The 12000-nt window shown below is 43.5% G+C and overlaps 1 protein-coding gene across 5 annotated transcripts in view; it reads left to right on the top strand.

Moving 5' to 3' along the window:
* Nucleotides 1-12000, top strand: part of APOLTP (apolipoprotein lipid transfer particle homolog) — a 232974-nt gene that overhangs the window by 57214 nt on the left and 163760 nt on the right. For all 5 annotated transcript variants that reach the window (XM_075899317.2, XM_075899315.2, XM_075899314.2 and 2 more), the window contains exons 11-13: nucleotides 5382-5561; nucleotides 9120-9266; nucleotides 11499-11643. In XM_075899317.2, coding sequence (XP_075755432.2) covers nucleotides 5382-5561; nucleotides 9120-9266; nucleotides 11499-11643 — 472 coding nt within the window. The remainder of the gene's footprint in view (nucleotides 1-5381; nucleotides 5562-9119; nucleotides 9267-11498; nucleotides 11644-12000) is intronic.

The raw sequence follows: 12000 nt of genomic DNA, 5'->3' as shown, positions 1-12000 counted from the left end.
CATTCTTTCAATTTAATTTCGAAAGAACGCGGCTGCAGTCTAGACGCAGGTGAAGTTTTTTCGGAAAAAGGCTACTTTTCCCGAAAAAACCCCTGAGTCTGGACACAGCCCTGGTGGAGAAAGCAGCCACAAGGAGCATGTGGAGGCAGACAGGAAAAGCTTGCACAAATCCTTCTGCGCACAGCCAGTGTCAGACCAAAGTGTAGAAATTACAGGCTGGTACCTTGGGAACTGGCTTTGTGTGTGTGTTGTATCTCCTAGGGAAGGAAGGAAGGAAATAAATAAATTTATTTATTTATTGCCTTCAATGGGATGGGGAAGCCTAATGCTTCAGCAGGCAATAGCCCTAACTCGGCAGAATCTTCTTGCTGGGTTTATGCGGCAGGGGGATTGGCGCTTCCTTACTTACCTGTGCCCAGTGAGTGAGAACTTGGGCCTAGTACACTGTTCCTATGGTTGTTTTGTTCTGTTCTATTTCAGGTGGGGATGCTAAGGACTATTTCTGTAGCTTACTGTCTTTGAGAAGCCTGGGGTCCCTTTGTGGAAAAGTCAGCAATTACAAATTATTTTTATCAGAGTAAAATAATTCAGTAATAAATTATATGGGTCTATTTGTCTTGGCAGCAAAAGGTCCATTGATTGGTCAGACTTGTGAAGAATCATGCTGGATATTTCTCACAAGTTGCTGTTTCCTGTCAAACAATTACAGGCCAGGCCAGGATAACGAAGCGACAGCTGCCAGAGTTTTGAAGGTTTTCTCAAATTTCTACTTGAGATAATTCATATCTAGCTCATTTAGGTTTCTACATCATCACTTAAATGCTGGGATTTGCAACAAAATCATGTGTAATTCCCCTTTTTGTAGATAGGATGTATGGAAACATGGGATTTTACTTTAGTTTCCAATGCTGCTCTTCTCCAAAGTCTATAGCTGAGAAATGTTTGCAATTCATGGAAAGTTTGGGTAGTGGGAAAGAATCTGCTAATGACTGTGGAATGCAAACATTCAGAGTCGGGTCCCATATAAACACATGGACTCCATTCCCAAAAACACATGCCTCTTTACTCATGCAAGTATTAACATTTAAATGTATTCTACAGTATGTTAAAATATTGACTGATGTGCATAAATTCATTATACACTGACCTCATAAGGAGATGAGGTTGAATTTGTTATGGTCTTTAGAATGTGAGAACTACAGCTTTCTATACAAAATATTTCTTCCTGCATCAGCTATAGTTTTTTTCTGCCTTTTGCTTGCTCTGCCCCTTCTCCCCCCTTCCTCCCCTTCTCCCTTCAGATGCTTTTCCTGCTCCATTTCTTCTTGCTCTGTCTACCGTCTCCAGATGTTTTTTCTCTTCTTTCTCCCAGGACAGTTGCACTCAGTCTCCTGGTTGGATCTGGGTTTGCAATTTTGCTGCTGCAGCTATTAACTTGCTATTTAGAAAGCTGAATAGAGGTACAGGCAGTCCCCGGGTACAAGATAGGGACTGTAGGTTTGTTCTTAAGTTGAATCTGTATGTAAGTCGGAACTGGCGTCCAGATTCAGCCGCTGCTGAAACTGACTGCCAGTTCTGACTTACATACAGATTCAACTTAAGAACCCCAAGTCAGCTGCTGCTGAAACTGATCAGCCGCTGATTCCAGGAAGCCCGGGGCAGAGCAACTCTGCCTCAGGCTTCCTGTAGTCAGCGCTGGTCAGTTTCAGCAACGGCTGACTTGGGGACGCCTGGGGCAGAACAGCTGGGGTGCTGCCGGGTTGGTCCAGTAGTGCCCAGAGCGGCGCTGCGGGACCAACTGGCAGCGCCCCAGCTGCTCTGCCCCAGGGTCCACAACAAAAGCCTGGTCTGCTGGGGGGGGGGCACACTAGCTGCGCCCCCCCCCCCCAGCAGACCAGGGACACGGGGAGCAAAGCCGCAGCGGCGGGGTGCCTCGCCTCTGAGGCTTTGCTCTGGCGCGGGACCCGCCGCCACTGCGGCTTTGCTCCCGGTGCCCCTGGTCTGCTGGAGACGGTCCCCAGCAGACCAGGGGCACCGGGAGCAGCTTTTCTTGCCCCGGAGGTCGAGGTGGCTGACCGCTGCCTGCGAGCTCCGGGGCGAGAAAGCCCCGTTCGTAAGTGCGGATCCGACGTAAGTCAGATCCGCGTAAGTTGGGGACTGCCTGTAGTTTGAAAAGTTCTTGGTTGATCTCTTATGAAATAAAGAGCAACCAGAAACTGATTGCTTGTCAGAGAGTGCAATAGAGACCTGTTACTAGGACATCTCTTTAAATTGGTCTTGAACTACAAACTCCATCTGTTTTCTAGAAGAAAAGTAACATTATTAGAAACTGGGGACACTTTTGGGAGAGGGGGAGCCTATACAGGAAGGATGGGCTCCACCTAAATTAGGGTGGAACCAGACTGCTGGCACTAAACATTAAAAAGTCTGTAGAGCAGTTTTTAAACTAAGAAATGGGGGAAAGCCGATTGGTGTGGAGATGCATATAAATCGGATGGAGACTTCTCTTAGAGGAGAATCCATTCATAGAGATTACAGGAGGAGTAACGGTAGTTCAAATTAAGATCTTTAATTCTAACTACCTAGTCTGTGCAAGTGTAGTTCAAACTACGGGGCATTTAAAAATGGCGGCGCCTAGGGACATGCAAATAAAGCCCGGAATATTTAAATTCCGGGCTTCATTTGCAAGTTTGAATGCCTACATTAGCCACCCTAGTTCAAACGAAGGTGGCAGTGTAGACATACTCTTAGAGTTCTTTGAAGGGGTTAACAAACATGCAGACAAGGGGGATCCAGTAGATATAGTGTACTTAGATTTTCAGAAAGCCTTTGACAAGGTCCCTCACCAAAGGCTCTTGTGTAAATGACATTGCCATGGGATAAGAGGGAAGGTCCTTTCTTGGATTGAGAACTGGTTAAAAGACAGGCAACAAAGGGTAGGAATAAATGGTAAATTTTCAGAATGGAGAGGGGTAACTAGTGGTGTTTCCCAAGGGTCAGTCCTGGGACCAATCCTTTTCAACTTATTCATAAAATATCTGGAGAAAGGGGGAAGCAGTGAGGTAGTAAAGTTTGCGGATGATACCAAACTGTTTAGGATAGTCAAGACAGAAGCAGACTGTGAGGGACTCCAAAAAGATCTCACCAAACTGAGTGATTGGGCAACAAAATGGCAAATGAAATTTAATGTGGATAAGTGTAAAGTAATGCACACTGGGAAAAATAACCCCAACTATACGTACAGTATGATGGGGGCTAATTTGGCTATGACAAATCAGGAAAGAGATCTTGGAGTTATTGTGGATAGTTCCCTGAAAACTTCCACACAGTGTGCAGCGGCGGTCAAAAAGGCAAATAGGATGCTAAGAATTATTAGGAAAGGGATAGAAAATAAGACACAGAATATCTTATTGCCCCTGTATAAAACTATGGTACGCCCACATCTTGAATACTGTGTACAGATGTGGTCTCCTCACCTCAAAAAAGATATTTTGGGCTTGGAAAGGGTTCAGAAAAGGGCAACTAAAATGATTAGGGGTTTGGAATGGGTCCCATATGAAGAGAGGTTAAAACGAATGGGACTTTTCAATTTAGAAAAGAGGAGACTGAGGGGGGATATGATAGAGGTCTATAAAATCATGTGTGGTGTGGAGAGGGCGAATAAAGAAAAGTTATTTATTAGTTCCCATAATAGAAGAACTAGAGGACACCAAATGAAGTTAATGGGTAGCAGGTTTAAAACTAATAAAAGAAAGTTCTTCTTCACACAGCACGTAGTCAACCTGTGGAACTCCTTGCCAGAGGAGGCTGTGAAGGCTAGGACTATAACAGAGTTTAAAGAGAAGCTAGATAATTTCATGGAGGTTAGGTCCATAAAAGGCTATTAGCCAGGGAATAGAAATGGTGTCCCTGGCCTCAGTTTGTTAGAGACTGGAGAAGGATGGCAGAAGATAAATCGCTTGATCATTATCTTCGGTCCACCCTCTCTGGGACACCTGGTGCTGGCCACTGTCAGCAGACAGGCTACTGGGCTAGATGGACCTTTGGTCTGACCCAGGACGGCCGTTCTTATGTTCTTATGTATGTTCTTATGTAACATACCATTTTGTCAGGTCTTATTCACATTTATAGCCTATGGGGGCCTGTTATGATTTTGCATATTCAAACAGCAATCAATTTTGATCAGATTTATTTATCAGAACTGCTTTTACAAGAACAAACAAAAGTAGGATCTACACGAGAGCGTTCTCTCTTATAGAACTGGCAAAGAATAAATAGCTGCTACAGCAGTAGGAAGAGAAAATTTCAGTAGAAGGGTGCAGGAAAAAGAAAACAAGTTACGACAGACACAAGCTGGGCATAACCATAAGCCTGATCTTCTGGTCCTTGTGGCCTCATTTAATCTTGATCCCATTTCATTTAATGGAATTGCTAGAGGAATGGTTTTCAGGTTTGAGCCCTGTACAACATGAGTCACACTTTATATTTAGATTCCTTAAAAAAAGGCTAATAAATTATTTATAGGCGTTATAATCTTGTTACAGACATAATTAGCATATGTTACAAATGGCTATATAAGAACCCTGATATGTGTTTTAGCTTATTTATTTATTGTTCGTATTATTGTCGCATCTAGTCTTGGACCAGAACTCTGCAGTGGATAGGTACTGCTGGTTATAAACAACCTATTGGACACAGTAACAGCCTACATGATTAATCAATTGTTGTTATCATTTAATATCTTTTTAGAAGCTATTTATCAGTGGAATCTTACCATAAATGTGACTTGTTATGAAATAAAACACTCTAGCTATACCTCAATGAAGGTGTATGTGATAATGTTAGAGCCGATCTAAATTACATGCACACTGCACTGCTATCCTGAATGTAAAGCACTCCCTAACTGAGAGTTCTGGGCAATGGCCACTTAACTTAAGCTCCACTCTAGGCACTGTACAACACCTTTACATTAAAAGCTTCTATTTGCTACAGCTTAATCTTGACTTGGCCCATTGCTATGTGGACAGGCAGTATATTTTGCAACATAAACGGTGTGAGTGTTCTTAGCACTCAGAGTGTCTTGGAAAGCATTTCTTCATTTGCACCTATGCAAGTCGATTTTTTTCTTCATATCAACTGGGGTTTTCCTCTGAGTCTCACCATCATGTTTTTATTAAATCTAAAAAAAAAAAAAAAAAAACGCATTTGAAAAGGGGCGGGAGGGGTATTTTCTGTGGCTTCATCAGAGTGTTTAAGGATGAATTAATTAATGCTTATAAATCTTTGTGAACATGTACAAGGCATCAGAGTGCTCAGAGTATTATAAGAACTAGGAGGCTTACACTTTTTAAGCAGCCTGTCATTTTTGTCTTGATTTACAGCCTTTGCTACAGTCACCAGGAGCAAGTCAGAGCATCTTCTTAGGAATAACTGCTCTGGTGCATCATTATTGTTCAGCTAACAGTGCCTGTGACCTTCTGCCTGCAGTACAGATGGTGACAAGTATTCTGGAAGCATATTTAGGAGGAAACTGCACCTTGCAAGAATCAGGACGCAGCCAGGTATCAGTCATTCAGACAAGAATGGAGTAACCCTGCAGACAAGTTTCCAACACTCATTTCTCCCTTTAAACACAATCAAAATAAAAACCTGTCTGATGAATATGGCATTCTACGGAGTGAGAATATGGGTCCCTTTGAATCTATAGGCACAGGTTCATTTACTCATTTCAGCTATATTTTTGGTAGTATGTATGGGGCAAAAGATGCTTGTTGGACAGAAAAGAGCTGCCCTCATGGACTTTTTGGGGTTTTCAGACAACAAAATATTTTAGGAAATTTGTCTAAACATGCAAAAGTGTGCTGGATCTTTTAAAATCTTTTATATGAATTTTTAAAACTTTGTTTGGACAATATTGTTTTAAAAGCTGTGAGTATAAAATGAAACACTTTTTAAAAACAACAGATAACACAAGAGAAATAATTTACTTGTCCCTTCTTTTGATTGGCTTCATGAAGTTAGTGGTAGCTGTGACATCATAGAATGATGCACTCTGGGAAATCACAGTATTACTTGAGGAGACTGGCATAATGTTGCCAAAGGAAGGGGAAATTATATTGTCTTGTGGGTGACTTCCCTGTTGGACTGGGAGCAATTAGGTTCATATTTCTGGATTCTTCATTTTTAACCTTCCGTTTCACAATCCTTCTAAGCAATTGACTCCATCCTTCTCACATGTAGAGACCACAGTGACAGTGTGCTCTCCCCCATGCTCACACACTCATTTTCACTAGGCTAAGGCAGGGGTTCAGGTGCAGGAGTGGGGGTGAAGTGTTCCAGGTGGAGATGCAGGCTTTGGAGTGGGGCCAGAGGGCAGGAGGGGGCTCCAGGCTAAGACCAGGGATTGGGATGTGGGAGGTGGTGCGGGCTCTGGTTGTGCATGCTGGTTCTGGGATTGGGTCAGAAATGGGTTCAGTGTGTGGAAGGGGATTCTGGGCTAGGGCAGGGCTTTGGGGTATATGAGGGGAATGGGCTACAGGAGACAGTTTGGGTGTGGGAGGGAGGAGGGTTGGTGCTGGGGCAGAGGTTGTGGTCTGGGAGGGTTCTGGGGTCTGGGAGGGAGTGGGGTGTGGAAGGGGGCTCAGATCTGGTGCAGGGTGTGAGAGTGCAGGGAGTGGGCTCTGGGCAGCACTTATCTCGGGGTGGGAAATCCTTGGGAGTGGCAACATGTTACTTGGCTTCTAGGCATAGTGGTGACCGTGTGGCTCTGCTCAGTGTATGCTGCTTCCTCCCATAGGCATTGCCCCCTCAGCTCCCATTGGCTGTGGTTCCCAGTCAATGGGAGATGTGGAGTTGGTTCATGGAGTGGGGGCAATAGGAGCCGGGTAGGGAGCCTGACAGTCCCACCAGCCAGACTTTTACTGGCCTGGTCAGCACTACTGACCGAAGACTCCAGGATGCTTTTTCAATCAGATGTTCAGGTTGAAAACTGAATACCCGGCAACCCTATAGCTGAGGTATTTCATACCTTCTTGTATTTGTTTAAGGTCCCAATGTGCAAAACACACTTGGTTTTAGGGTTTTCCCCCCTATCATCGGAGCAATGTGTTCACACTCAGTTCTGTTTACAGCAGGAATTTAAACCCCAGAAATTATGTAATTGAGCTTTTAAAATAAATATTCCATTCCTGAGCTTTTTGATGGCCCCTGCGGGGAAAGGAGTCAGAGAAGGAAGATGAAAAGACAGCCGGAAAAGATCTGCTGCATGAGGTCATGGAGTCCATTTTCCTAGCGAGGAGCAGAATTGTTCCCTATTGTATATATTGTACTGCTGTGTCGTAATCTGGTTTTAAAGAACTTGGGCAATAGGGCTTTCACCATTTCCCTTGCGGGACTATCCCAGTGTCAAATAGTTCTCGTCACAAGGAACTATTTCCTGAGAGTAAGCCAGACTTCTCTTAATCTCTACAACATGCATTTCTGAATAAAGCTAAGTTTCTTTTAAAAGACCATTCAAATAGGAAGGGCTTTTCCCTCAATGTTGCATGCATGAGCTTGTCCTGAAAATAATAATTTCCATTTACAGTCCTAAAGAACTGTACAGGACTGTACAGATTCTGGACCAAAATGTTCAAACGCAAAGATAGGCATCTAAATCAGAATGGCTGGGTTTTTGAGAATCACTGAAGTGCAGCCTTCTCAGGCACCAGCCAAGCAACAATATGCTGCAATGGGTTTGAAGGAGAGGATATTTTTGGATTACACCTATTAAAATTTCCATGTGACATTTCATATCCATGCCTGGTTGATAGAATCTCATGCCTCAGCTTCATCAAAACAACCTACTATACAGCATAGGGTCAGTGTCTGAGTCTCCTTTAGCTTTCACAGTGACGACAGTTTCTTACACATTTAAATTCGCAGTTACTCCTGAACTACATCCGTGTGTGTGCGTGTGTGTGTGACCACATGACAGTTTATGTAAGAATTATGCAAGATTGGTCAGCCTATGCAGAGTTGAACTTCTGGATATTGGAAGTTGAGGTATCAAAAAGTTGTCATTTTCCAACAGTTACGGTGTGTCTAGACTACAGGGTTTTGTCAACAAAAGTGGACTTTTGTCAACAAAACTATACCTGCGTCTACACTACCACCAAGTTCTGTCGACATAGTGTCGACAGAACTTGGCAGTTTTGTCAACAGCGGTAAACCTCATTCTACGAGGAATAATGCCTTTTGTCAACAGAGTTCTGTCAACAGAAGGCGTTATTGCATCTACACTGTCCTTTGTGTCTACACACTCATGTCGACAAAGCGGCTTGCTTTGTTGACAGAACTGGATGTAGTCTAGACGTTCTTTGTCGACAAAGCCTCTGTTGACAAAAGCCTGTAGTCTAGAAGTACCCTTAATGTGTCCACTGGTTTCTGAAATTCTTCAGCTTTCCTTTATACTTAGCATAGGAAATGACCATGGTAACATAGTTGTGAGTAAATCAACTGTGGCATTCAGAATCCCAGGCCTTTATCACTAAGCATTTTACCCAGCAGCATTTTGATGGATAGATAATCAAACTGCAACATTCTTTAATGTATTTGAAAATCATGCCCCTCCCCCACTAGTTCTATTATCTCAGCCGTCACACTGAAACTTGTATATACTGCATCGTTTAGACACTGCAAAAGTATCCCAGTTCCAAATCAAAAGTGCGACATTGCTTATAGAAGAGCAAACTGTGTGTAAGTATGGTCTTCTTTATACTAGGACGGGTTTGCCAGTAGCCCTGTAGTAGCAACTCTCTTAGGGGAGATGTACCTTATACTAATGCCCTGAATTACATTAGCTATATAAGCATATTGACTGAATTGCCAGTGTAACTGCATTAGTTTTTGGTGCCGCAACTTCACTTAGGTGTACAATTTAAAAAAAATGTTGTGTTTCATTATTGAGAATTCCCCACGTGGCAATAAAATGGTGAGCAGAGATTCATTTTAGGTAGAATATTTTGAAAGAGAATGTGATAATGTAAAAGTAATAAAGTATCTTGTGCAGATGTTGGAATGTTTTTATGCGCCATAACCTTAATTTTTCATTTTGCCTTGCTTTCTATTGTTGGCTGCAGCTAGTGTTAAAAGCAATTGGAAATGCAGGGCTGGCAGCAACTTCCCTAACACCTGTCCTGAGTTCTTGTGCATCCCTGAGAAGCAACCCTACAGAAATTCGCCTGGCCGCCATACAGGCCTTCAGACGCATCCCCTGTGCTGCCAATGTAAGTGATGTGTTCAGTGGCTGATGCTTTGTGAAATAATTCTGTGCTGTGTGAAATAATTCTGCTGTGTGCAAACAAATGGGAATGGAGTACAAAAGCATCTCCCGGCTGAACAGTTTCTGCTGCAGGGGAGGCTGGGAAGGATTGTGTTTTTGTTGAAGAAGCAAAAAGAGCATCCAGATGTTTTTCTTGACAAATCTAAGCTTTTCCCAGGCATCATGTCACTTTTAGCCTAGTGAAAGTACAATATACTTACTACATTACAATAGGAGGTATCACTTTAGCACTGTTCCTAGAAAACTTCAGCATTCCATTGTGCTATCTTGATAACAGATGGCAGCTTGAGAGCTGCTTGGTTTATCTTGCCTTGGTGAAGCCCCTGAGGACTCATGTCCTGTTTATTTTCATAGTATCCTAGAATCCTAGGGCTGGAAGAGACCTCAGGAGGTCATTGAGTCCAGCCCCCTGCCCAAGGCAGGACCAATCCCAGCTAATTCATCCCAGTCAGGGCTTTGTCAAGCCAGGCCGTAAAAAACTCTAGTGATGGAGATTCCACCACCTCCCTAGGTAACCACCTCCCCAGCTGGTGGGCCTGGTGCACACATACTCAGCAGGCCTTACTGCGGCAAAGCTAGCCTATAGCTACATTGACCATATGTCCCGGTTTTTCCAGGACAGTCCCAAACTTAAATACTCTATCCTGGTTCCTCATCAAGTAGGGAAATGTCCTGGAAAGCTCCACTGGATCCACCTAGAAATGGCACAGCCATTTCCCTCCCCCGCTGGGACAGCCTCGCAGACACTAGTGCAGCGCAGCAGCAACATCCCCCTCTTCCAGCAGGCAACCAGGGTCACTTCCGGTAACGCACGGTTTCTGGGTGGAGTTGGAAGCTGGAGCCTGAAGCATTCTGTGAGCTCCAGTGTGGTGTATGCCACCCGTAGCAACCCCCTGCCAGCTGCTGCCCCACCACCGCATGGTCCCCTCCTTTCCTCCCTCCCTCCTTCCCTCCCTCCCTCCGCGGGATGCCTCTGCTGCACATGGCCTGATCTGGCCGTGCTACCGCTGCCACCTCTTCCATTCCGAGGCAGCCTCTTGCTCATTGTACAGCGGCCACTGTGGCAGGCGTGGCACCGGGCTGGTCCAAGAGTACGTCTCGTGCAGCTGCCATTTAACTCCAGCTGGAGCCGGGTCCTCCCATGGTACTATTTTTAATACCATTAAATCTATTGACATTTTGTCTGCTGTTCAAGGATATAACTGGGTTATACAGCGATACCACTCATTGCTATATACTCATTGGTAAAAAGGAATTATCATGTGTAGCACCAATAAATGAAAAAGAATAAATGACATTAATGAACTAACTACTAAATGAGCAAGATAACTTTCGTCTACCTGAAAGATATTGAAGGAGACCTGGCCATGGAAAGAAAAGTTACTGAGACACAGAAGTGTTAGCAAGGTCAGGCTCTGCATAAGAAACTGAGGATTTGGTCCTGTACTAGAAAGTTCTGCTTCTTGAAACTGTATTAAGATTGCGAGTCCAGTCCAGAACTCATTTATGTTAATGGTAATGCTCCTCTTGAGCTCAATGGATATAAAATCCAGCCCAATCTGTGTAACTAGCAGTATAGTATCCTGAGACTTTGGCTATGTCTAGACTACAGATTCCTTGTGCAAGAAGCTGTTTGCACAAGAGAGCATCTGCACTACAAAAGTGCATCGAAAAGTGATGCGCTTTTGCACAAGACAGCGTCCAGACTGCCTGGCTACTCTCTCACAAGTAAGCAGTGATTGCTATGAACAGAATGGCCACCAGGGCAACTGTGCTTTTTCCTCTTCCCTCTTCTTGCGCAAAAAAAACCCCCCTTTGCCCATCCACACACACCTTTTTGCGCAAGAACTCTTGCACAAAAGGGAGTTATTCCTCATAGAAGGAGGAATATCTACACCAGAAAACCCCCTCTGTTCTTTTGTTTTACTTGTGCAAAAACGCACTTGAGGTGTGGATGCTTTGCGAGCAAAAACAGCCATTTTTGCACAAAAACTCTATAGTGTAGACCTAGCCTCTGTGTCCAGAGTGCTGTGATGTACATGTGTGTTTGCTGATGTTATATAAAGCAATTTACTTTTCACATGATGCTTGTTGCAATGGCTAATCACTTTATCCCTAGAAATGAATGCATCTCAGCTTTTTGGGAGAGTAAGTACCTTAATTTTTCTTTTTTAAGCGTACTATATTAGCCCAGCTATATCAAGCAACTGATGATGATGTGGAAATAAGAATTGCTTCATATTATACAGCAATGAAGTGTCCAAGTGAAGAGCTGTTTAACCAAGTACAACAGACTTTGCAGGAGGAGACATCCAGCCAAGGTCAGCAGACAGCTACTGAAACATTAAGCATGCTTACATAAGTTATTTTCTAGTCTTGATTTTTATTTGATTCCTATTGGAGGTGCATAAGCTACCAACCCATTTGAGCTCCACCTATTAACGACTTTAAAACTATTAGAATTTGAGGTTTTACTTTTTTTTATTGTCAACAATTTGGTGTGGTGCACAAAAGAAACCCAGGTGTGAGATCCCCTAGCTGGCAGCATTAAATAAACACAGACTGACATCATCCAGGAGTCTGAGAGAGGGACAACTGGTCATGCTGAGTGAGTTTTATTGCATGACAAACATAAATGGCTGATTATAAAATGTGCTGAATGGAGAAGGAAAAAAATA

Source organism: Pelodiscus sinensis, chromosome 15 (genome assembly GCF_052426305.1).
Source record: "Pelodiscus sinensis isolate ZL-2025 chromosome 15, ASM5242630v1, whole genome shotgun sequence".
NCBI lineage: Eukaryota > Metazoa > Chordata > Testudines > Trionychidae > Pelodiscus > Pelodiscus sinensis.
The sequence above is the reverse complement of the archived record's forward strand: the minus strand, read 5'-3'. Positions and strand labels throughout refer to the sequence as shown.